The sequence below is a fragment of the Hylaeus anthracinus genome, unplaced genomic scaffold, assembly GCF_026225885.1.
Source record: "Hylaeus anthracinus isolate JK02 unplaced genomic scaffold, UHH_iyHylAnth1.0_haploid 12001, whole genome shotgun sequence".
Lineage (NCBI taxonomy): Eukaryota > Metazoa > Arthropoda > Insecta > Hymenoptera > Colletidae > Hylaeus > Hylaeus anthracinus.
In genome coordinates this window covers 1,113,198-1,139,464 of record NW_026534348.1, presented here as the reverse complement: position 1 = coordinate 1,139,464, position 26,267 = coordinate 1,113,198, and the positions used below count along the sequence as shown (strand labels likewise).

Here is a 26,267-nt window from a genome sequence, read left to right as displayed (position 1 = left end):
TGTTGATTCATCGTTCTAAAATACAAATAAAAACCCACGTTACGTTGTTTTCATCCGTTCTTCTAAGTAGTAACCAGAGTCTCGTTACCGTGTAGCAATTAATCACGAGAAATTCCGAATTTTTTACCCCGCGGAAATTATCGATAATAGCCTGTGAACGGTGCAACTGCGAAGCGGTAACGTTTTATCAGATTTCGGGGAAAAGCCGATATCACATGGCCATAGATTGAAACTTACCAATCGACCACTTTATTTCACCCGGTTATGAATATTTATTTACAAAAATGATTGCTTTTTAAAGCTGATCGAACTGCCACTTCTCATTCCAAACATGCAACGGATGATATGAAAATACCACTGCACAATTTTAAAGCGAAGATACGGATAGGTAAAGATATTTCGCTTCATTGGTTTGCCGTGTTTTATCGTTAACGAAACTTTCGTTCGATGAAATGCAATATTTAAACTGCGGTTGTTTATGCAAATCCATATTTATACCGATTCAGATACGGAATTTCTAAAAGAAAACATACTGTAACGTTTTGTTGTTGTTATTTTATATTATATTATTGCTGAAATATCTAGTTCAAATATAAAAAAAAAACTAGCAGAGATAGAACAAAACGCTAAATAACAAAGAGGCTCGGTTGCGACGAGCAACGACCAAGTCCGAATAAAAATTTCACTGCGTCACAGGTGGTGCCACTGAAACCAATCAAACATTCATAAAAATACGATCTCGTTGACTACAATGATACCACCCATAACATAGTAAAAATTTTATTCGAATCTTGTGTGGGCACATAAAAAGTCATACTATTCTTTGCTGTCTCCATTAATATTAAAATTCTTTAAATAAATATATATGATTTCGTACAACTTCAAGGGCAGTTTCAACCCCTTTGAACAATTCATCAGCGAGCCAAAATCCAAAAATATCAAGTGGGCGATGTTCCTTGTTAAATTGCGCCCTTTCCACTCGAACTCATTTTAGCATGTACTATATTCTAGCTTGAACGAGTTCACTTTTATAATGAATGTATTAAACTGAAACGCTCGTCACGCGAAACATAAATTGATTTCAGGAGCCGAGTACAATTTCGCCCGGTCTCGAAATTTATTCAAAATGTTCTAAACGATTTCTCGCTCACGTAACGTATCAAGTTACGGTTGTAGTATTATTGAATACTATCCACTAAATCATTACAAGCAAGCAAACTCTCGCTGTCCTCCGCTCGCGGAGTTGATAAAATTCCGCGGAGCGTTCAGCGCGTATCTCACTGCTTCAAGCCAACCGAATGATATATTTCATCAGAAATTTTAAACACGGCACGATCAGCCCCAAGCCTGCAAACCATCGAGCCGTGAATCAATTCTGTTATTTTACAGCAAAAATTGAAGCCTTTCTATTTTCCCTTTTTACAAAGAAAAAATTACAACAGAATAAAAATAACATATTAAATATACATATAAAACTTTCGGTTTAATACATATTAGACTTTCGGATAACGTATTTTAAGAAAATTCTAAAAAAGAAAAAGAAAATCGCTCTTTCCATCCGAATTTAGCATAACATCTCCTTAATCGGCGATAGAGCACCTACAATCGCGAGTCTCTGAAAACATCCATTAACAGGCTGCATAATTACTCGATGCTTAAATACATGGTATTTCTTCGTGGGTTTTTTATGTTTGCGCGCGTCAAGCGTTCTTACGCAAATCGAGTTTACGTAAAATTCCAAGCACAGGGCGAGTGAAATTTGTAATTTAAATTTTTAAGCGCAGCTTAACTTCGCTCTTTCCGCTTAACTTAATTTCTCGCGAAGGGTATTTTTCACAGTATAAAGTAACTGAAAACTAGAGGGGAAAACTAACGCAGAGTGTATCGGGTTAAAAAAATGTACAACTATATTTCTTAGGCGGCTCGAGATCTACGAGGAAATAACGTATTGGAAAATATTGAATGCAAAATATTTATTGCGAGCTGATGGTAGACTATTTCTTTTGGTCCTATTCAAATTAAAGATTATGAAACAAATATTTTTGTGAGCCTCTTCGTTACGAAACCAGGCTGATTGAAATAGTATTTTTATAAACACAATATAATTCCACTGGAGACAGTGAAACATTCCCAATTACTTTTAGCAAACTAGCCAACGATCTCTTATCTTCGCTGGTCCCGACGTAATTGACTGCATACATTAAAACGTCTCCTACTGGCGCACCGTCGAAAAGAAATCAGTTTGAAATTTATATTAGGCGAGCGAAGAATAGCACAGAGGGAAAAAAGCGTTCGCGCTTCTATGCAGCTCCATCTTACCGCGCGAGATTTATCGCGAGTCAAGGCTCTCATTTAAATATTTTTCACGGTTCTCTTTCAAGATATAAAATATATTCCGAGCACAGGCTTCGAAATCCTTTCCGGTTTATTCAACCAGCCAGCAATTTTCCGTGTACCGTTTGCACGGGACTGGGCCAACGCATTCCCTTCCCTGTTATGAGCAAAATGCGGTTATTGCAGAAATACAAGAATGGAATAACGTTTCAATCATCCGGTGTCGGTGGAAATACTTTTACCTCAGACGCAGATATCGCGAGTTTAACATAATGAAAGTAGACATATTTTGCGCTGGTGACTCGATATTTTTCAACCGCAATGTTCATCCTAATCCCTTTCTCTGAATCCCCATAAACTTCACGTCCCACGCAAATATGTTTGGGTTCAAACGTCTTTGAAAACTCGGCACAGCGAAACCGTCTCAAAACTTGGGAGTCATGGTTCGTTAAACTCAACGAAAGTGCGAAATGGGATGGGACTCGTCAGTTAATTAAACTTCCAAGTTCGTATCGCGAAGTATGCTTCCCTTTGATTTTATTCCGCGAAACATGCGCCAGCCGAAGTCCCCGGATAAGTTTCCGATATCCGTGTCGTCGCAGAGGGAGCACAAGTGTCCACTTTAAAGTGGAAACACGGTTAAAGGGAGAGGAATCCCACGCACACGAGGGAAACTTGGACTCGTGCGGAGAAAATGTGAGGGAACTGTTCTGGACAGAGGGGAGGACCCGTTTCACGGAATCTTGCTAACGATACGTAGACGATTCTCCTTTCTCTCGGATACGAATAACATTCGCGAGGAAAGCGAATGAATTTTTCTCTCGAGGTGAACAAATATTTCTTCGCTTGGCTCGAGTTATTTGAGTCTCGGTAAATGTAACTGAAAGGAATGAGTGCAATGTATATGGAAATTTTAATAATTTCAGCAATGTTCCTCGATTTTTTATATTTCATTTTTATTAATATGTTTCCTTATACTTTTATATATTTCTGTTTTGTTTTTGTAACTTTTTGTTGCGCGAATGAAAAGCATGCACATTGTACAGTATGGCAGGCTTGAAACGAGGGTTAACAAGGCTACTTTATGGAGAATTTAGATAATTAATTCGAGACCCAACTGCGAACACCAGATATTTCTAGGCATAATTAAAACGATCTGTTTATGAGGTCCAGGGGAAAGAACATGCGAATGATACGGACCTAAAAATTCCAGGAAAACTGGTTTCGTGGAAATGAGACAGAGATAGCCGAGCTTCTGTTAACTTAAATGGGAAGCTGAGTTTGAAATTTTAGGGGTGCACTTTTTTCTTTTTATGGTCAAAAAATAGACTCGATATTCTTGTTACTTGTCTCTAGAATATTTCCAGCAAATTTAATTTTAAACATTTCTAAATCGTAAAAGTGTTAATTTAATACAATCTTGTATACATAATGTGAAACTACCCTGAACATTTTTGTTAAAGAAATACTTACTTAGATGAATTTTTAACATTTTGATCTTTGTGATGCTCTGTAAAAAAATTGAGTTTGTAGTAAGAACTAGATATTGCACGTCTTCAAGATTAAATGCTCCAAAGAGAAAAACTAAGAAGACTCCACGCGCGAATACAGTTCGTTAGAATGTAATCAGATTTTGCGTCCGTCTGAAAAAGAAATTTAACGAGTTTTCATCGAGAAACCGAAAGAAAATTTACGGTCATCGAGTTAGGAAGTCAATATTAGAAGGAAAAAGTTCCAGTTATACTGGAACTTAGATTACTGGCTGTTTTATTAAAGAATTTGAATACCGTAATGACTTGCTACATCAAACGACATCTCTCAATGCGAAACGAACATTTCACGGTCCAGAACATTCTTTGAATGGATTGCTACGCGTTCATCGACACGATGCTACTCATAAACGTTTAGAAAAAGAGAATTTGTATTCAACACGATCAATTCTTCCGTCACTCAAACGTCAATGGAATTTTCACATCCACTCGAACAGAAACATCACTGACAAGTGAAACCGGAGAACACGACTGTTGCGACAACAAAATAGAGAATATTACCGAATTATTATTAATATGCAAATCTATAAAATCTAGTTAACTTATTGGCCAGAAGAAAGCCTGATCGTCCCCAAGGCGAATTTGATCGATTCACCAGCGTTTCCTTCCTCTGAAAGAAGGGTCGAAGTCAAAGGTTCCAATCCTAATACGAAATTCAATTTTTAACCCTGGAGAGGGCTTGCGTCGTAGTTGATGATTCTCCATGATATTTCACCGGATATTCTTCATCCGTAAGACCCTGGTGGCCCTGTTCTATCAGGATAGCTGAGGAATGTACACGCGAGGTGAGAACTCACCACGTCACGAATACCCATAGACCCATATCGGAAACACGGATATATCCGATTCAAATGCCCTTGCGACAGAATCCAACTCAACCCCTCCTCGTCGGGCATTAGGGTGACAAATGGCTAGCTACCCTCCTAGCTACCTCGTCTGTGTCTCTGAGCGCCCTTGGTCTCTGCCAATATCGACGCTCTAGGTCCGAATTCTCTGGAATTCCATGCTTGGAACGCCGTGGTTTACGCGATCGTTTCGCGTCACACTTTGTTACGCTAATGCACTGATGAATTCTTAGTTGTACGAAGCACAATTGAACACCAGTGAAACTGTTCGAATCTGTGTTTCTTTCCTGTCTTTGCTTGGTGAATAAAATTGACAAATAAGTAAGACGAATGTACAGATAAAATTATCCAACATTTTGATGGTTCAAAAATTATGTAGAATTTGCAAGTGCCTAAAATACAACATAGAAATACGAAAGATGGCTCGAAGACGTATGTATCTTTCGGAGTAATTTGGCGAGTAATTTGTAGTCTCTACGAAGCTTGAGAAAATCTCTCGTCCTTCCAAAGGAAGTTAGCAGTTTCTCCTAGTAACTTTGGAGATGCAATATCACTCGGTAAAATTTTGCGTATTATTACATAAGCTGTACGTAAAGCTCTGCACATCGCACAGTAAACAGAATCGTCTAACTTCATAACGTTAAGTTACTCGTTATGTCTTTGTGCACGGTGCCAACACTGCCGTGAAGTGCATTAATTAGTTTCTTAATTGTTTGCTCATTTTCAAATTCTTTAATGGAACAGCTGCGTTTCGCTTTGGTGGATATTTGTGAAATAAAAATGTAGAAAGCAACTACGATATCGAATTTTACTAAAAACATTTTTGTGACAATTTTACTGTGTATATTGGAAGCAAAAGAAATGGGTATCGAACTTTGCCACTTTTGACAACCAGTCTCCCGCACAACTTTCATCGTTGACACCGATAAACTGGAAAAAAGCTCGTTCCCCTTTTACAAATTCGCAACGATAGTATTGTTTCCGATGAACACCCTGTAATTGCTTCAGAGAATTCGCCTGTCCAAACTAAAAATGCTCCGTATCGTTCCACTGCATTCGCATTCGTTTACCCGATTAAACGGAAAATCCGCGCAATACACAATCGATAACCCGTAAATTCGTGGAAATCGAATTTTAAAACGGCGCGATACATGACTGCCAAACAATTATCGATTTCGACGCCCCGGTGGACTGAATCGCCGCCAAATCGACTCCAATTCCGGACTTCTTGACTCGCAAATTCGGAACGCAATCTGAACGGTTAATGCAGGCCAATTGTTCACGGTGGACACCGGTACCATTGTGCCCCTAGTTTCCATGATAATTTAATCAAGGTTACAAAGTTATCTTCAACCAGTATTGTCGTCGACGTCAGTTAAATATCGTTTCACTCACGTTTCGATCCCTGGACAATTGCATCGGGATCCTTAAATCGTTATCGAATATTATTACACGAATTTGGGTAGTTATTCATAATTTACTCACGGTGGATTGTAATTAATTTGTACGCTTTGTATTTAATCTTTTTGTTTGCTTATATCTAGTACGTGAACTTACTAGATCAAAATAATCATTTTTATGAATATTTGTACGCGTAGCTAGAATTTATATAACAAAATTTAAACCACTGCTGTGAGATTGCTGGCTCGCTCGAAAGAGGAAACCCAGGGACGCGTCATTGGCATCCTTTAGGGAGGAATTCGATTGCTTTCAGTGTCCCGCGCGGAATCACTATTTAAATGACCGTCGTGGTGTATATAGCCTGTTAGAGTGTAATACGAGGATGGGTCTGTACTCTGAAAGAGACAATTTCCGGGCGCTGCGTTTCCAGAGGCATGAACCACGAAACGACCACACGATGGAAATCACAAAACAATAGAGCTAGTCGGAGTCATTATCGAGCACGTACAAAGGGTATTAGAAACGTAAACCTTCTAATGCCTTCGATAAACATCCATCCACCAACAAAATTCTATTCAACTAAATTTCATTGAAAAGTGTATTCGAAATTATATTGTATCGATCTGTTAATATACAGAAATTAAAGAGGTTGCAATTACAAATTTAAACATGTTTTAATCTTGCACTTGGTGTCATATAAGCTTACAAAGTTAAAAAAAACCTTTATATATATCCCATTCTAAGTATCAATTCACAGAAACGTGATGGAACCCAATTACTTGTGATTCAATCTTGGAATCCTCAGCTCTCAAAACATTGACCGGAAGACTGATTGCTTAAGAGATCGCAGACCAAAATGCCCCTAGTGTTCCCACTTGACTGTTGATTGATAACTAATTTCTAATTGATTTTCCGTCTAATAACCAAGTTAGTCCGAAGGTCGTGGCCTCTCTTCCATTATGCTCTCAGTATAACAACGATGTCTGTTGTACGTTCGCTGGTGAATAGAACTTTAGTCAAGTGCCTGACTCCGCGTAAATTTGCTTGCAAATATCGCATGGTTCTCGACGGACTGTATTTAGATGCTCGGAGAAAAATTGAATTTGACTATCATTCTTGATGAAAACGATATATAAAAAAAAAAAGTCACGGGAACTGATAGTTGCGGAGATAAAAAATCATTTGCGAGGATCTGTTTCACATGAAATGGGCATTAATTGCAAATTTCAACTTTAGTTTAGACTTTAATAAAGTTTCGCACCAAACGCATACGAATAGAGAAATGAAGTACACGTGTACGGAAAGTATCGGATAAAGCATAGTACAAAGTGTATAATTAGACCCACGCGCACTAAGATCGTGTTACATCGATGTGTACCAAGGCTCGTAGCGAGCCGAATTTATTGAAAGCAAAGTGGCTTGTCGGTATAACACGAACTTGGAGTATCGTTTCGGGAACTGGAGACGTGATGCGATTGGAATAGCGAGCTCATGCTGCATAGGTATACCACGATCCAAGCACGTGGACCAGATTCGACAACTACATTCGGAAATTCTGCTCGGATCACCCGGTAATGGATTAAGAACGTGCGGAACCAATCGAAAGGCTTTCGAAGAAATTTTCTTTTACATTCGTATCACCTGAACTTACCGAAAATGAAAGTATAGCTTTCAAACAACAAACAACTTTCCCAACAAATATTTCACTTGGAATCTTCTCAAGAAATAACGAACCTATTTCAATACGCAATGTCGCAGAATATTTTTAGAAACTATTTTGCAACATCATAAAATAACGCTAATAACATTCATAAAATTATACTACCAAATATAGCTGTCGTATAGTTTCACGTATTATGTAAATTATACGCCTATTCTTACGGTTCTTTGATTGATTGACATTGAAAAGAATAGAAACTTCGTGTACATACATGGGAAAATCGAAGCACAGTTAGGGCTAAAGAACGCGTCAAATATTCATAGAGTTCAATTTCACTAGCGGTCGCTGCGAACGATTTGAAATTCAGCGCCGCGACCATCGCGCCCTCCCTCCCCCCCTTCCCCCCCCCCCAAAAAAACTTAAAACATTCAATTCACAAACGTAGAAATTTCGGGTGCCGAATAAAACACGACAGAAAATACAAAACAAACACTTGTTTTCCTTATTTCATAACAGGTTCGCAATCGCAACAAAACGTATACCATTAGTAACAGAACGAATGATATGCAAAATAAACGTTTGACGGAATATTTCGTCAAGAGTCGGTTGAATCAAGCAAAAGAAAAGAAAATCGTCGATGAAAGGCGTCGAGTACTCACTCCTCCGCTATCCAAAGGTAGACCATAACCTCCTTTCAGTTCGTCTCGCGGAGACGCACGCACTGGATCCGTGATTTCCACGCTTTCTGACGAATCTGCTGCACTTGAGTACCGAGATCTGAACACAGAAACCGTGACGCATTATTTCGACCGCGTGGAACACGAAAGTGGAATCAAATACTTATTTCCAGAGGCTCGGGCAACAAAACGACACCGATCGACATGCTGTCACGATTTACACTGACGCGCGCCTCGCACCCGCGTACACCGTTCCCGCTTATGCCATGGCGTTACGTTATATCGATTCCCGCGGCCAATGAAATATTTCTTCGTGTTAACAACCATACGACTTGAGCGACGCACAAACGAGACACAATCGATACGCATGACATGTTTACCTGTGAACTTTCAACCGCGAATATATTTTTTTACCTTTCTGATCTGAATGGGACGAAGCTGTAATCGCGCAAATGTTTAAATATAAATCGTCTGTAATTGTCTGTAATTAAATATGAAATATTATTTTCCTTCAATTAAAATAATATTACAGCAATGTGTTGGAAAGTATTGCCACGTATTCGTCTCCGTTCATTTTTTCAAGCGAATTCGACCGACCGCGAAAATGTGCGCCCTAGAAGGCCTTTGATCCCGTATGCACAATGGACAAGGTCGAAATTTTCAAACCGGCTTTTCTCTTAACATGGTTCGTTTAAATAATTGGCACAGATTTCGTTGATATTTTTCATACGCCATAGATCTTGATCACCATTCCCCGCTCACGTTCTTTTGTAGCCATTTGTTCCTTGATGTTGGACAGCATATAATTGATAACAAAAATGATAAAAATAGCTGTTACCCAAGAATGCCATAAATCTAATATAAGTTATTGCAATCATCTGGGCTCTATAATCTTGAAATTGTAATATGTTCCTGTGTCCTCCGATCGAACAAATGATTGAAACCAAAATGTCTAAAATATCCTAACCAACACAAATTCCTCGACTCGACAGCCAGGCACAATCAATCATTTCCATCTTCACACAAATTCGTTGTTCCATTTACTAATTATCGAAATAGGTCGCGAAGATTCCCTCAACCATCGCTCCGCGATTAACCCACCGCGTTCCAATCGCGTTACCATTAACTTCCATTGTCTCGGCGACGCAAGAACCAGATAAAACTGTCGAGAAGTTCGTGTTCTGTTAAATTTATCACTTTATTCAGTAGCTCCGAGTCGAAGCAAGACGACCCACCTTCCCTCGAATGGCATTCATCTGGTCGTAAGGAGCCGCCGATCGATGTCCTAATTCAACAGGTGCAGGAACGCCGAAGACGCAGGCCATTCTACATTCTACGGGAATTTCTGGAAATCGCGCCGCTGGCAACGGCCAGGAAAACCGATAAGATTCGCGGCGATGTTGGTGAAATTCCATCGATACCCTCCTGTGATACGACGGCGAGATAGTCCAAGGTGATGTCAGTCGGGGAAGATGCACCGCTGAGATACTCGGTCTCCTGGAAGAGAAGGAACAGGAAACAGACGAGGAAATAAATCCTTCGTAGAGGTGAATGCACGTGAGACGAAACATTAGTGAACATTATTGGGGATTAGACGTATAAAGCGTTTTCCGAAAGGGGCTATTGTTTCTTAATAACACGTAAAAAGTAAATAATAGTGACCATAATTTTGATGCAATTCAAAAAAACGATGAACATTCAAATAGATCATTGAATTAGCAAAAGAGCCTTAACATTTTTAGATTAGAAAGATTAAAAATTCGGAAGTGTTCCATATATCATTTATCTCCCATTAAAAATCAAAGTGATGAAGCACATTTTGGCCAGACCCGTTTCCAGGATTTCGCAGAAACTGCTGCGCAGTCTAGACAGTTTTGGAGGTGGTTATTTGCGGGCTATCTATAGGAACGAAGTGTATGCATTAATACATTGTTGGGAAGCACTTTCTGTGCTGATTACGAAAATGTATCTCGAATATGCTCGCGTTTCCATTGTTCGTTTCGTATATTTTTAGAATGAGCTGAGACAGAATTAAAGTTTGGTGGTTTTGGCGCCATTACTGGAATGGATCCAAATTGTAAGTATGGAGCCATTATTATATGTAGGTATGAGATATCTGTGCGTGGTAGTATGGTGAACGAAAAAACATCCAACTTGTGTTTCTCCGTTTTACGTATACATTTTTATAACGGTAGATTAGAGACTTTTATTACTACGTGAAATATTAGGTTTGAGAATATTTCGTACATTTTTTATTCGTATCGTGAGGATATGAATTTGCATAAACATCCGCAGTCCAATCATGAGCCACTTTTGCAAAACTGGAACACCGTGGTAAAGCCAACCTAGATATTTTATTCTGAGATGCATGGAACAAACAGAAAAAGAAAGAAAAGCGAGAGGAGAAAGTAAGAAGGAAACTGAGGATCCCACGTAAAATAGATAAGTCGTTGGAAGTTTTATCGGCACTGATGACTCGTGAATTCTGCGGTAAACCAAAATCGATTGTGAGAACCGACTATCTTCTAGAGGCATTCCCTAAGAATGAGGTTAAGAGAGGAGGGAGAGAGCATATTCTTCCAAAGGAGGGATCATGTTATTTTGCGCTTATTGGATCTCCTTCCAAGCAGCTAAGATCAACAACATGACTAGGGGAAAAAATGTGAAAAAGATTACAAGTTTGTATATAAAAGAAAACCTAAACCAGAGGGTGAAATGTGTATTATTTTAAATAACAGTACAGTAGAAATATTGCAGAAAGATGTTCTTTTTTTTTTTTAGAAAATGTTAAAAATAGAATGTATTTATTAGCCTACACTGTTTATAGTAGTGAGCGCGATACTTATATATGTAAATATTTGAGCAGACGGAGGCGCTCGGTTGAAGCGACGTTGATCATCGGCGACGTTTACAAAATTCGTGGTAAAAAAAAGAAAGGGAGCAACCGAATTTTCCTCGGACGTATTTCAGATTGTAATCTGGAGCGGAAAAGGGGGAGCGCGCGAGTCCTTCGAATTCAGAACAATATTGTTCCCGTTTGACGAATGAAGCGTTCCATTCCGTGGACGCGGCCACCACCAGATATATTTTTGGTAATCACTCATTTTCACCCCGTGCACGGCTTGGAAAATCGACGCTCGTCGAACCGCCCCAACGTTGGATGCAGTCCGACGTTTCAGGGGAAGAATGTAACCGAAAAGGGGAATTTTCATTTTCGCGGGATATAAATTGCGGGGAAGTACCGATGTCGATCTAACGCTATCGAACTTCCGTCATTCCAGGTCTGAAACAGAACGGATTGACATTTTTGCTCCTCTCTCGTCGGTGGTTCCGTTTTACTGGTATCGACCACGGAAACGATTATACTTCGCAGAGTGGGTTGTTAATTGAATAGTTGAACCAATCGTGGCTAGCTTTCTTGCTGGCTTCACAAAATAATTTACAAAGTCACAGAAATAGTTGTACTGTATCGTTGATTTTCATTAATAACTTACTTTGTACTTTGTACTCAAATTCGGATTGAAATATTTATTTAATAATTATACTACATGTATTCTACAATATTCTTTTATTTTTCGATGAAAATATAATCTTTTATTAAAGTCTAAACATAATCCTTTTTACGTCAAGAACATAAGTTATTTGAAAAGCAAACAACCAAGGAAGTCGATAAATTTTCATTCCCTCAAGCTCACCACTGATCGAGGCCCCAAAAACAATTTTCTCTTTCAAGAGAACTCCTTCCAAAAGTTATCTCAAAGAACCTGGATGTTCTGGATAGAGAAAAATCTCTACTGGTGTCTCTCCCAAAAAAAAAAGCTGCACCGAACCAAGACCAACTTCCTCCAGCCTTTCTAGGATCTTTTCTGTGCGTTACTCTGTTATTAAAGAAGTCGTCACAGGAGAAGAAACGTCTGCGTGAGCAGCATTCCTCCAAGCCGCGAACAGCGTCCCTCAAAGGCTACCTCGGCCAAGAACTCCTCGAACTCCGTTAGACGAAGTTAGCGGCACGAAAACGCCACGAGACTGAAAATAGCATTTTGAGAAGTTTGTCCGGTTATACGGATAGCGGCGAATGGAAGTCGAGGGACGTAGCTTCTCGTCGTGGACGAGGCAGGCTCGATGGAACGCCAGGAGCGCCATCATTCGCGTTAATCCTACTTTGTTAGCTCTAACGAGGGGCGCAGTTTATACTCTCAGCTTTTATCGAATCGGCCAAGCACTGGAAATGAGCCCCCTTCGCGTTCACCGACCACTTTGCGATTATCCAGTTATTTTCCCGATTCGGAGTCCATTCGTTAAATTGTCACTGGTGGGCGTGAGAGCGTACCGGAAGCGAGCCTGTTTCGTTATTAAACTAACGTTCTCGGAAAAGAGAGATTATATTTTAACCTGATACTGCCGGACAATTTAACGAAGCAGTTTTTTTTTTTTAACTGTTGGACCATTTTCAGGGGTAACTCGAGGTAAATAGATACGAATAGTTACATTAACAGCAAATCAAGGGAATTTAACAAATATTAAACGTATATAGAAATAACCAACCTAGAAAATACATTCTATGTATATAAAAAGAGAAGAATTATTTGAAATTTCGTACTCGCTTTAATTTTATTTAAGGAATTGTTCCTGGTATCCAGAAAATTGCCCCAGCTTCGAAACAAATGGAACCATACGCCGTGATCGATACTCGCGACAACTAGAGTAGACATGCTCCACTTTATCAAAGTAGAAAAACAGTGTATGCCAATATCAATTTTCTTTACCTTCATCCCTAACCCAAAGATATCAACCATCTTGTTCACATCGAGTAAAAATTACACACAGCTCAAAGATTCATGAAATGTATCGATATGATATTGATCTACCAGCCAAGCATTTCAACGTTTAATTCAATAAAAATGTAAAGTAGTCTTTAGGAGTTAATTTGAAAGATTGACGAAATCAAAGACTCTCGAGTTTTTTATATTCCGTGAAAAATACTGTGCAAGTCCTGCAAGAATAATTCCACTTGAGCCACAAACCCTCGTAACGTAAATCCAATATCCCCATAATATGTGATACGTATACGTATTATCTAATTATTTCAAATTACGCTGCTAACGGCTGGCTGTACAATCGATGCACCGAACGTAATTCACCTGAATCGCAAAATCGACCCAACAGGAAACCATAATTTACAGATATACGGTCAAACAGCCCTGAATAAACTGACAAACAGATTTCGCCAATGTGTTCCCCATCCCCACTAGTGAAAAATAAAAGATTTTCCTGATGGGTTGATTATTTACCTCTGAAAAAAATTCAAAATCTCATCTATTCTTTCGTGAATCAGTTCAACTTTCCTGACTCGTTCCTCGATACATGCAACTTCTGGTCGTGAAAGGGTCACATTTAAGTTTTCATGAAACCTTAAATGAAATGACCTTTCGAGTACAATATTCTACTGCCTCGTAATCGTACGGTGTAGAAAGTTCGTGTCAAAGGTGGTTTTTACATCATCGTAAAGGGAAGGTACGGTCTTAGCAAAGTATTACGGCTTCTCAGCCTCTCTCTTTCTCTGTGGGTCACAAAAAAGGGATGAAACACGTCCAGGAAAATGTTTATTCAAGCTGCTGAAGCACGATCAACGAACCTCGTCGACGTTCGCCTGCGAGCTGCTTTGTTCGCACGGATCGCGCGGATTGAACGAAGGAATTGCGACACCTTGGGATTTCCCCCTCTTGTATAAATCGCTCTAAGAGGAAAACAACAAGACCAGGCGTCGCAACAAATGTGAGCAAAGCGAGACTGTAGTATATCGGATTGTAGTATAATTAAATAAAAAATTTGTATTTAGATCCACTGTAGTGGAAATTAAATTGAAGATCTAGAAGTTATTAGTTTCTACACCTGATATGAATAATCATAATTAAGATGCAACTGGATAGAACGATAAACGTTCCATTAAAAATTCTGCAAATTAACTTTGAACTCGACTCTTTGATTTGTCAGTTGTTTTATTTCATGGCAGCGGGGTTCCATTCAAAGGACTGTCAAACGAACCGTGCGTATAAAAATCACTAGGCAGTCTTTAACGGTCATAAAGCGCAAGGATTTTATTTAAAAAATGCCTCTCACGCGATCATAAAACGGTGATATCCATAGCTGAGCGTTATCGCAGCGCGCGCAGTATGTTGCTCGTAAACGGCTGTCAAACGCTTCAGTCCTCACGATTCTATGGTAGTATGCGAAATGAATACTTTCATGGAAACATTTTGTTTTGAGCCGCCTCTATTTTTCATGACTGCTTTCCCGATTGTTTTTACCAACGGAACCGAAACGTTGAACAGGGACGCAGGGACGCGATGACTTTCATAACGCCATCGAGATACGCTTCATTTCAACAAAAAAATTGAATCGAAACACGCAACACTGTGGAAAAATAAATAACAAAGGATGTGGCACGCGTAGCTCTCAAGAGAAACAAAAATATTGAGTTTAAAAATTCAGGGAACATTAAATTTGATGAAAAATCGAACGTTTAATAAGCAATGGTAACCGGTCGATAGGCCGCTAGTAGATTCCAAGGCGCAATTCGCAGGTTTTTTCCCCGATAATGGTTATTTGTGTGTCGATACTGGTAGACATTTCTAATCGATAGCGTTCCATAACCATTACGCGGCCCGTTTATTCGTACTTTATCTTGCAACGCTACTTAAATCCAGTAATTAATCAGCGCAAACGAGGACGTTAGTCACTCTTTGCAAAACTCTCTAGCCTTGCTTTGCAGCGCGTTAACGCGTAATCATGTATCATACATCTTTAAGAAATGTGATAAATGAGAAATTTCAGAATCAATCTAAATTCAGAATATAATTAGTTGAGATTTTAATAAATAAAAACAAATCTCAAGATGTAAGCATAATCCTAGGAAAATGAAATACCTCCATAGAAAATTTAAAAATATTTTATCCCGTGACACCAGTAAATCAAACCATTGCGTCGTTATTCCGTACTCGTCTCGGTTAATTATTTCTTCTGTGCAATCAGTTCCACAAAGTTCGTGGCAGGACAAAATTAGTCGCCAGTCGGCAACAAACGTCTACGAAATGGGTCGTGTTACCGCGATTCCATTGTGCGCTCATTGTGAGTTTGATCCCGTCCGAAATAAGCGCGACCCGATTCAATTATCCTGCGAGAGGTAATAAACGCCGACTGCTAAGACAAGCTCGATATAAAGCAACGTGGCCCCACGCGGCTACGTTTCTGCTCCACACGCGGCGCTCATTTACATTCGAGTCACCGGTGTTATAGCGGCAATACACCCGGTATATATCTGTCGGTACACTCGGTCTATGCCATGGACTGTATGGCATGACTAATTATACTTCAGCCCGCGGCAGATCTCGTTGGCTTGGCCCTCAAGAGGCGGGAAGCACCCCATTAAAGCTCGAGCTTCGGCCACCCTCCGCAAGGAAGACCACCGAAACGCCAATACGAAGCCCACCAACTGGAAGGACGAGGACGTCGAGCAGAAGGAGAGGAGGCAACGGAAGAGGAACGGCTAGATAGAGGCTGCGAACATACGTTATTCTTTTTCCTCCACGAGCAACCTGCCTACCTTCTCCACCATCTTCACGTACGACCTACTCCACCCTTCCCTGCCTCCATTTTCTTATTTTTCCGCTGCACAATCCCTTCGACTTATCCACAGACTTTTTGACCTTTCGTTAAATTTGGAGTCTTCACAAAATATTGACGAAATGTCAGTCAAGTTTGTAGTTCAATTACTGATTTTTCTGAATTTCTGGTCCTTTTGTTATTATTCTGATATAACAATATTATAGCCTTAATGTGTTAGAATTTTAATTGCGAACGTGAAACTATATTTTATTTTCAATAATTACCACGAGATCCTCGAAACTTATCCACGACTGGTGTCAAGAACAACTGAACCGGACAAGAAAAACGAAGGAACGAAACGGTAGAAGAGGAACATGGATACAGAGGCTGTGGAACGTACGTTATTCTTTTTCTTTCGCGAGATACACGCCTACTTACTCCACCATTTTGATTTACGATGCCTTCCACCCTTCTTGCCTCTATCTTCTTATTTTTAAACCGCACATCTCCTCCGTTTTATTCCAACGCTTTTTAACCTTTTTCGATGTTCTGGAGCAATAGGTCAACGTTTTTATCGATCACGACGTTCCTTTTATATTTTAAACCTGTTTAAAGTTCACGAATCTTTGCCAGATTTATTTTCTTCGACACTTCACTCTTCGAATCAATTTATTTAGTTCTTAAATGAAAAGACCTTTCATTTATCAATGGGTGACGTGTGAGTGAACGTGTTATACACTACTATGACCCAGAAAAATTACGTTTCCCTGCATGAAAATTGCATTTCCACCGAACCCAAAACGGCAGTTCGCCGTGACAGATAACGATATGCGGCACGGCACCGTGTGCTCGTCGCTACGCGAGACTGAGCCGCGAACATAATAACAAGTAAAAATCGACAGCGAGACAAGTTGGAATGCTGTGTATATCGCGTAAAAGGTAGGCTAAAACGGGCTTGGGAGAAGATTCCGTCCTCGAGGCAGTGCCTTTCGTTTCGCTCGCGAAAGACGCGCTCTGTTTCGATCACAGGGAAGCAGAGCATTTCTTGTTGAGGATCTGGCACCGTCGGCGATGCCAGATGCCGTGAAAACCACGGAGACACTCGATGTTTTAGTGTAATGGAAATTCCGGTCCCCTCGCGGCTCCTCGAAAACGAGCAATCTCGAGGATCGTTTCTGGGTGAGCTATATACCGCAACTCCTTGGCCTGCCAAAGTGGCACGTGGGACTGCCGTGTGTGTATGGGTGTGTGTGTGTGTGTCTGTGTGTGCGTATGTGTGTGAACGCGCGCTTGTGCTCTATATTCGAATACAGAGTGTGCCAGGGAAGAAATTCACATCGTGTCAGACTTGTGCGAATACAGAAGTAAGCACGTGTGTGTTTTATTTACGTTTTCTAAGCGTACTATGTTTAAGGGAGTACTATTGTTTTTTGTGATTAAAGAGTAGATTTTTTTGAGGAGTATTTTTGTCGTTTAAGGTCTTTAATATATTTCTATTAAATTACATATAAAGAATTTCAAAATTCATACGACTCTCGATAACAATTTGTTTCTATTTTATTAAATAGAGTAATAGGACAACTACTTATGAAATAAAATGAATACGTACCTGTTATGCTGAAGAACAGGCAACTCGAAGGTCTTGTCTTTTACGTCGAAGGAGTCGGAAGTAACCAATCGATAGAACTGTAGAATTAAATTAATACAGAAATCAAATAAAATTCTTCGAACAGAAATTAATGAATATATCGTAATCGACAAGATTATACATCCATTTCAAATTAACAAATAAAAAAATGGAAACACAGTACAACATAAATTGCCTCGTCACAGGCTTTGTACCAAAAGACTGGAAGTTGTATTGTCCTGTTCGAGAAAGGATCAAGAGTTGCAATCGAAGTACCAATACATACGCTTTAAATGCTTTAAGTATTTATTTAAACAAATCCCAACATTCCAAACATTGATAGTTGAATGTGTGTGTTCGTGTGTGTTTGTGTACGTGTGTTTACATGTACGTATGTATTTAATTCTGTATGTAAATGACGTTGAAGACGTCGCTGTTTCGCGCGTTAATTCATCGAGAATCTTAGAACTAACGAGATTCGTTCGAAACGAGCACACCCGTCGCTTGAAATCATTGTGTTCGCGATTCAAAAACGAAAGGAAAGGAAAGGAAACGCGTTGATCGAACGAATCGAGGATCTGTCGATGAATCGACAAATTTTCAACGACAGGACTTTCGAACATTTCACGCTTCTCACACATGCTTCCTCTTTCTTTCACTCTCTCTCTCTCTCTCTCTCTCTCTCTCTCTCTTATCTTTGGAAAATTCAAGCCATGCCGTGGTTCGACAAACGTCCCAAGACGATCGACCCTTTTTATCTTCTCTTAGGCGCTAAGACGCACGAATTCTTTTACGATGGCGAGCGTTCCTCGACTAAACTAAATTTATTAGTTAGGTTACTTACGGCTGGCCCCTCGCACGGGTTCTTTTTCTTCCCAATCTCGCAACACTCAGACTCGCACGGATGCTTACAACGACTTTGTTCGCTTTAAACTCCTCTTTATCTTCTCCATCTCCTGTATCGACTTCAGTGGAACCTCTGTCATTCGAATTTTCCGCTGTTTGAACTGTCTGGGTTAGGTTATTCGATCGAAGCATGTTCTTATAAAGCAATGCCATTCGAAGCAGATTTTTCTCTCTTCGCATAAAAGTGTGCACATTGTCGAAAAAATAAAAACCTGCCTCGAACCGTTCTTGTCATTCGTGAACATTGTCAGACCTCGATACTGCGTGTCTGACCATCACTGTCTGTCTCTACTTATCCAAAGAAAAGACCAATCCACCTGTATAAATCAAGGAATTTGTCTTTTCTATCTTCGTCGAATACATTTCCACACTAATTTTATACAAAAGTAACAAATTATTTATATTACAACTAAAATTTCACAAAATTTACAAATAATTAAATAACTATGTAAACGTAGAATTTTCCAACGCAGATTTAAAACAAGAAATCTGTTACACAAAACTTTATTACGCAGACTTTTTTCCCTCCAATAAAGTTCCTTCTATGTAGGTCGGGTGTTACGAATTTTTGTTTCAGCTCGATAAGAGCCTAACGCTGTTTCCCCGTTCGGTAAAACGTAATCAAGGCTAACTGTTCGAGAAACAGGGAGAACAATGAACGGTTCCCCTGCACAGGAAAATTTGCCGACAGATGCGTGGCGTATGTATAGGTAACAAGAACGAGACACCGTGAAATTTACTGATTGGAAAATCCATTTACGTTCAAGAACTGATTTTACAATTCAATTTTCGTTTCACGCCCGTCGATGATCTGGCTTGAAACTGGCACGACGGAATAACAATGAGAGGGAGCACGTTTCGACTTGCAGCGATTCATTTTCGCGTTTGACTAATTGAAAACAATCGTTTATTCGAAAGTGTAAAGAGTTTCACTTACACAACAACTACGATGATCGATTTACGATACAGACCGAATTGGAAATAACCATAAAATTAATTTGTTTGGATTGAGATCAAATTGGAAAACATTTCCTGGCCAGTCAACAAATTATTTTTGTACACGGCATGTACGCTCTTCGACTGTGTTCACCGTAAAAACGATCGGTAATAATAATAATAATAACGTATTATTACTACCGTTCAATAATAATAGCGATTAATGCCCCTGGCCATTTGACAAATTATTCTTGTATACAACATGCATACTCTGTAACTATATACACAATATAAACATTCAGTAATAATATTAATAATGATAGTAGTGTATTATTATTAACATTCAATAATAATAATAATAATAATAATAATAATAATAAGAGTAATGTTTCTGGCCATTCAACAAACTATTCCTCTATACAATATATGCAATCTTTAACCATGTACACAATAAAAACGTTCAGTATTAATAACCATAATAATAATGTAATATTATTAACGTTCAATAATCTTAATAATGATATTCCTGGTCATTCTATAAATTTTTCTCCAATATATCGACATTTTACTCCACAATATCTCTGATAACCAATAATAATATTAATGACGGTTTGCAGCACCATCAACTTGTAATATCAAAATACATGCCTTGCAAGTTATTTGCAGAAAACAAAAATTCGGCCCAGTGAGGGTTAGAATACAGCGAAATAAATCTTACGAAGTATTTATACTAATAAAAATATGTCATAAAGTTTTCTATTGTCAATTGTAAAAATATAAAGAATGAAACATCCTGTCATTGCAATTCGAATCTGTCCAATATTTCATAGTAACAATTTAATTCTACCTCAGTAGATAATAAATACCTAAGACTTACACAAATTCAATAAAAATATGCAAATCTTAAATACATTCAGTTTTAAATAGAATAAATATGTATATGAGAAGGATAATTCAATCCTACTTTAGGGATTCCGTAAAACATCTGTGAAGTTTAAGAAACACTCCGGTAGAACGAAGTTTAAAAAATACTTCCATCAACCAAATACGGAAGTGTTATATCACAACAATTGTCACGGGACTCACCCCTCACGATAATCGTCCTTGTAAGCATCCTCCAGGAAGAGAAGTAGAACAGAATTAGGATGGACCCGGGCACTCTGCGCGTTCCAAGCGTCTCCCACATCGAGTACAATTTACAATTTATTTTGCCCATCGTTTCTCGTCCTCGCTGCCATCCTTCCCCATTCTCTCTCGCGTAAATCACTGTTCTCTCTCACACACGCTCTCTCACACGCTCACTGATCTAAGGACACGCGCGATTACACTGACAAGAACTTCGACGATTCACCAATTCATTAGCTAGCAGGCTCCGTCTTCCTTAACAAACCTGCGGTTTCGCTTGATCAGGTCCAAGTCCTAGGGATCGACATCCCCCTACCCCCCGTCCCCCGTTCCGCAGTCACGGGAGGCCAAAAATCGAGGTCGGACCCTCCAATTCCTCGAATAATTCCACTTAGTGCTCCGACAAATCCGGATAAAGGAAGCCCGAGGAAGTCCAGGCTCCCCAGCGCGCGTTGTCTTTTGGGTTCCTGAGATTATATCAATCCCCTCGTTTCACGGCGTCGAGCGTCGCGACGACCTCCGCCGACGAATGAGCTTCTTGTACGGATTACCTGGCTCGATTATGATTGCTCTTTCATAAATAAATATGCGATTGCTGCCTCGAACGTGACTCCCCCTTTTCTGCTGATTTGCGAAACCATGAAATTATTTATTGTTTCGAGTAGACAAGCGTCTAGGCGTACAGATAAAGGGACGATCATTTCGGAGCCTCGAAAAAACCGTTTGTTTTATATACATACTTATGTTATTTGTCTTTTTATATATTAATTTGACGAATTCGATTCGTAACATTTTTTAAATTCTAAAGAACAGTCTGAAACGAATGTATAACTAAATTTATTACATGTAACATTTTTATTTAATAATCAATACCATTTTTCTCATGTAACATCTCGGGTTCTAAAAATAGCTTCAAAACAAAAATTTTAAACGTAACCTAATAACACGCTTTTTCGAGATTGCAAGATCATCGTTCTTTTATATATCAACAAAGAAGGAGGAGCGACCCTCCTTAAACAATCACATCCTTATACGGATACTCGACGAACCAAACTCTGCGCACTTGATATCCCATTTTCTACGAAACTTCCCCGTCCCACTGCCACCATCTTCGAAGGAAGAAGGTAAAGAGTCCTCCCGTCGAGGTTTTCTCAAATCCTCGTGTACTTTCACGGGGAAGTTTCCTGAAGGATCCCAATAGCTCGATAAGGTCAACATCCTCGATGTCGTTAATCCTGAAGAACTCGAGCAAGCGGCTAAGGACCTTCGAAACGGTCGTATCATCCCCACGATAACCGTCGAACTTACGAAACACTTGTGCGCGATTAACAATCGATAAAATCGTTGGCGAGAATCGTTTCCTCTACGGAGACGCTCCTGAGTGGGGGCTCGATCCTTTCCACGCAGTAAGAAATACTGGAAATAATTTTTAATCGAATTTCGCTACCCCATTTTAATCCATACAGTACTGCGCATCTCAATAGTCCCGTTTTTCAAATAAATTCTACACTGGAAGAACACATAGGAAGATGGTTTGTACTTGATAGATTTTGCAATGAAACGTATTACAATTCAATTGTAATATCGTATTATTGGCATTAACAGTTTCACTTTAAAAGGAGTATTCGTATTTGGTTCGACATTTAAGTTTTGTAGTAAAAATCGTATGAAACTTGAAATTTCGGGTAATGATTTTTTGAGATAGATCAAGTAGCAGACATTTATTATTGGGCCTATTTCAATGACACTAACTGAATATCGAGCGTCTCGCACAGAATATCGAGTTCTCTCGAGACTCACCGATTCATCCCCCTACTGGCAGGACTATTTGACCAATTGTTATCAATTGTTGCCACACGTGTCAATCTCCCGCTAAATCGCAGTCAACACAGTCCAAATCATTCTACGGACCTCTCATTTCTCCTTGCTCCTCGTTCCGCTAACGATATAATCTCCAACTACGGATTCTCCCCGATAAAATTCTAAGAAACCACGAGTACAGGACCTGTACTCTTCGTGGATCCGACTACGCTCGAGTGTTCGTCGGGTGCACCGGTAGGCCAGCGCGCGTCTTCGTCGTAAACCCTTTTAAACAATGTCTCAAATCCATGGCACGTAACGATGCTAACAACTGGACGACGCTGTTCCAGCGTCTATCGACTTCTAATCCCCAAGAGCTCTCCCAACAGGGGCCGACTACTGCCAGCAGTAGCGACCTAGAGTCTAGAGTCTTCTTCAGACCGAGATCTCTTGAATCTGAACACGTTTCTTGGCGCTGCCCGGTGTGCCAGGCTGCCTGAGGATTCCTGGACAGGACAGAGCCACGTTGGGCGCTGGAGCCTTGGGGGGTGGCGGTGGTTCCGGGAGATTCTCGTCGTCGTTGTCATCGTCGCTGCTGTCCCCGTCGTCGTCGTCGTCGTCGTCGTCCATCCTGGCAGTGGTTGCGTCGACGCATGGCGACGGTGTACGTGTTCGCTGAACACAGGGACTCATGGTATACAACGGTGGCTCCAGTATCCTCTTGCCGCCTCCAGGTGGGGGCGAGCACTGAAATTCTTGCAGCTGCAGCTCTAACTCCTGCGCCAGTTTCGCCTTGTGAGGCGGCGGGCTCGAGGACGGAGAGTCCATTAGGTTCAACGAGGACAGCCTTTGCTTACCCGAGGACATCTCGATCCCTGAGCATCCAGCCTCCAAGAATTCCTCCTTCTTCTTGTCGCCGAACGCGGACGACAGACCGCCAGCGCCACCCGAGACGTTCCTGTCTCGCTGATGGTAAATCCCAGCGAAGATGAGGATGTTCAACAGCAACAGAAACACGCCCACCGCTATGGTGACCGTCAAGGCGGTGGTGTAACTCTGGTAGTGGCTAGAGGCCAGTTTCCTCAGAAGGTTGTTGGGTCCTGGGCCCAGATTCGGGTGCTGCAACGTTTTAGAGGTGGTTGCCACCGTGGTAGCGACGGTCACGTTCGGTGTGCATTCGGTGGTCGATATCGAGGTGGATACCGACGACGGTTCCGTGGGCGAGGGCATTGGCAACGGTGGCGCCGGGAGCGGGAGCGCCATCGTCTGAGGACGCACCGCGCCTTCGTAAAGACTGGGACTATCGGCCAGGTGATGGTGACGCATACTGATCTCGTAACCGGGTCGATGGAGCTGGGGTAACAGATTCAACCACAGAGACATCTTGTGACCCCTGTAATGCGACCGCATTTCCGTGCTACGACCGGCCTCCAGGTAGAGCTGATTTATTGAATCGTACGAATCCCAGAACGGAGGGCTGGTCGGAAGCCCGTCGGATCCTGATGTCAGCGGACTGACGCCGTTAGGGTCCCTGAAACATCCCATGCACGAAACCGTGCCGCGCTATACGCGTGTGGGTGATACGGATTTCGAGGTGGAAATTGTGTTCGAGCCGATCGGTTTAGAGATAGAACTTGACGGACGATCGTAAATTCGCCCTGGCGTATTTGATATTTTTATTCTAGCAGCTGCAGGAGTTAGAGGACGTTTCTTTTCGGGTGGAAAGTTCGCGTTACTTGGGAGGTTATTGCTAACAAGAGATCCAATCGACGCGGAGGAGGATTTTAGTGTATACAGTTAAATGTGACATGGATTTTAAATAATTCTTTTTAAGTGAAACGTTGGTGTTATTTAAGAGATTATTCCTAGTAACGGTTGGAATCGAATCGGAGAATTTTAATGTCCTACATTTAGATATGACGTAGAATGTTTACTAACTACGTAGACGTATAATTTTTCAAACGTGAACTAAAAAAGATAAACGTTTCTCTCGTGGTTTGTTATGCAAATGTGTTTCCAACAACCATGTTCCATTTAAACTGTACATATTCTATGTAGGTCGAGTGTTGTGAATTTTTGTTTCAGCTCGATGAGTGCCTAAGCAAACAAACGTTACGTCTGAGGATTTTAATATACATGGAGATGTAGCGTAGAACTTTTATCAGAAAGTTGTGCGGATTTGAAACAATAGAATCTTTCGAAAATAATATTCAAGGCAAACACTCTAATCTGCAATGAAACTTAATAATAATAATATATAAATTATTATCCACGACGTTTACGTTAATCAATAAAATACGGAAAGTTACTTGCATGACTGACAAAGCGTAGAAAAATATTTCACTATCAGAATTTTGATCAAAAGCCAGACGTAATTCAACAAGTATGAACAGATACGACAAATATAATACTTTCTCCCCACAGAAAATCTCAAATGTCACCCAATCGTCAGGGCAGCAAACTAGGCAAACCGTTTAATTATTTCACGCTCGTCGTTGCTGGTTCATTGTTCGATTTGTATAGTCGACGAAGAACGAGGGACTTGAACGGAAATTGCGTTTTCGCCCAGTCAGAATTTTCCTTTCGTGGAAACGACTGGTTGTAAGAATAAAAAAAAAATATATATATATATATACGAGAAGACGAAAGAACCAAGACTGAAACATCGATTCCACCGGCTCGAAGGGAGGAAATCTGGGACGACGCGATACTCTAAGATAGAAGCCCATTCTCTGATTAAAGCAACTCGCAATCTACGGTCGTCGATCAAATCATTACAGGAAGCCAGAAGAAAAGATTTTCCTGTTTCAAGTCTTTAACGTAAAATGTGTTTGGTCGTTGATCACAGTTCTATGTTGTATAAAGATCTAATATAGAAGAGAAGAAAAACTAAGAAAGTGACTTAATTCGACTGAGTCCGAAACTTGGAATTACTGAAAATCAGTCACTGTAAGCTTCGACGAATTTAGTCGTTAATGGGAATATTATCGAATCAGTAATGTCAATAGCAGGGATTAAAGTTTCATTTTATATCAGACCGTGTTAATTATGCAGATATCAAACGGGATCGATACCTATATGATACCGCGTGCCAGTGACAAAGTAAGTTGTTTAATATTAATGATTCTTGTCGCGATAAATTAATCATTAGCTGCTGATATCGCTAATCACGCATTTATGCTTGACAAACTTCGTTTTTCTATGAATCGGTAACATGGAAATGAAATTATTTAAATATATGTGTCTTCGAAACTCGAACGAACTCGTTAAACTGTCCAACTTTATTCGTTTCACAAAGTTCCATTAAATCAAATCAAGAGAACGATGCCTTCTGGCGAGGTTAAATTAATTGAGTTTTAAATATTCCATCATGTTCTGAGAACGGTCATCAAATATTTCTTTATCAGAATGGTTTGAAAGTTTTCGAAAAGAAAGTGAAATTTATTACTGTCAATAATATGTTCGTTATGACTTTGAAATATGATTATACTTTAGCTAAACATTAAAGAGTATACTCGTATAGTAATTACGTCCAACATGTAATCGTATATTAATCAGCGCAAACGAGCACAGTTAACTTGAATTAAATCATAACACAAGGGATTAACAAACGAACTTTCCACGTGTTGGAAGACCATTCGTCGCGAGGCCCTATCTGCAAATACCACGATCCTCCTGCGCAGCTTCCACATCTAAATGTAAAATAGATTTATCCCCAAAGCGTGACCACAGGCCCGTCGTTATTTCCAGCTCAACAAGACGCGATAATCCCGAACTGGACGCACAGGGAAACCGAAGATT

General features: G+C 40.1%; 2 protein-coding genes across 3 annotated transcripts in view; both read right to left on the bottom strand.

The window, feature by feature from the left end:
• LOC128891097 (sodium/hydrogen exchanger 9B2) overlaps positions 1-8,900 on the bottom strand; it is a 96,403-nt gene extending 87,503 nt beyond the window's left edge. The window contains exon 1 of the mRNA XM_054150300.1: positions 8,450-8,900. Within this exon, the coding sequence (XP_054006275.1) occupies positions 8,450-8,475 (26 nt within the window). The 5' untranslated portion in view covers positions 8,476-8,900. The remainder of the gene's footprint in view (positions 1-8,449) is intronic.
• A 10,902-nt stretch (positions 8,901-19,802) lies between these two features.
• The window catches only part of LOC128891089 (neuroligin-1-like), a 46,353-nt gene continuing 39,888 nt past the window's right edge, over positions 19,803-26,267 (bottom strand). For both annotated transcript variants that reach the window (XM_054150284.1, XM_054150283.1), the window contains exon 8: positions 19,803-23,997. In XM_054150284.1, the coding sequence (XP_054006259.1) occupies positions 22,902-23,997 (1,096 nt within the window). In that variant the 3' untranslated portion in view covers positions 19,803-22,901. The remainder of the gene's footprint in view (positions 23,998-26,267) is intronic.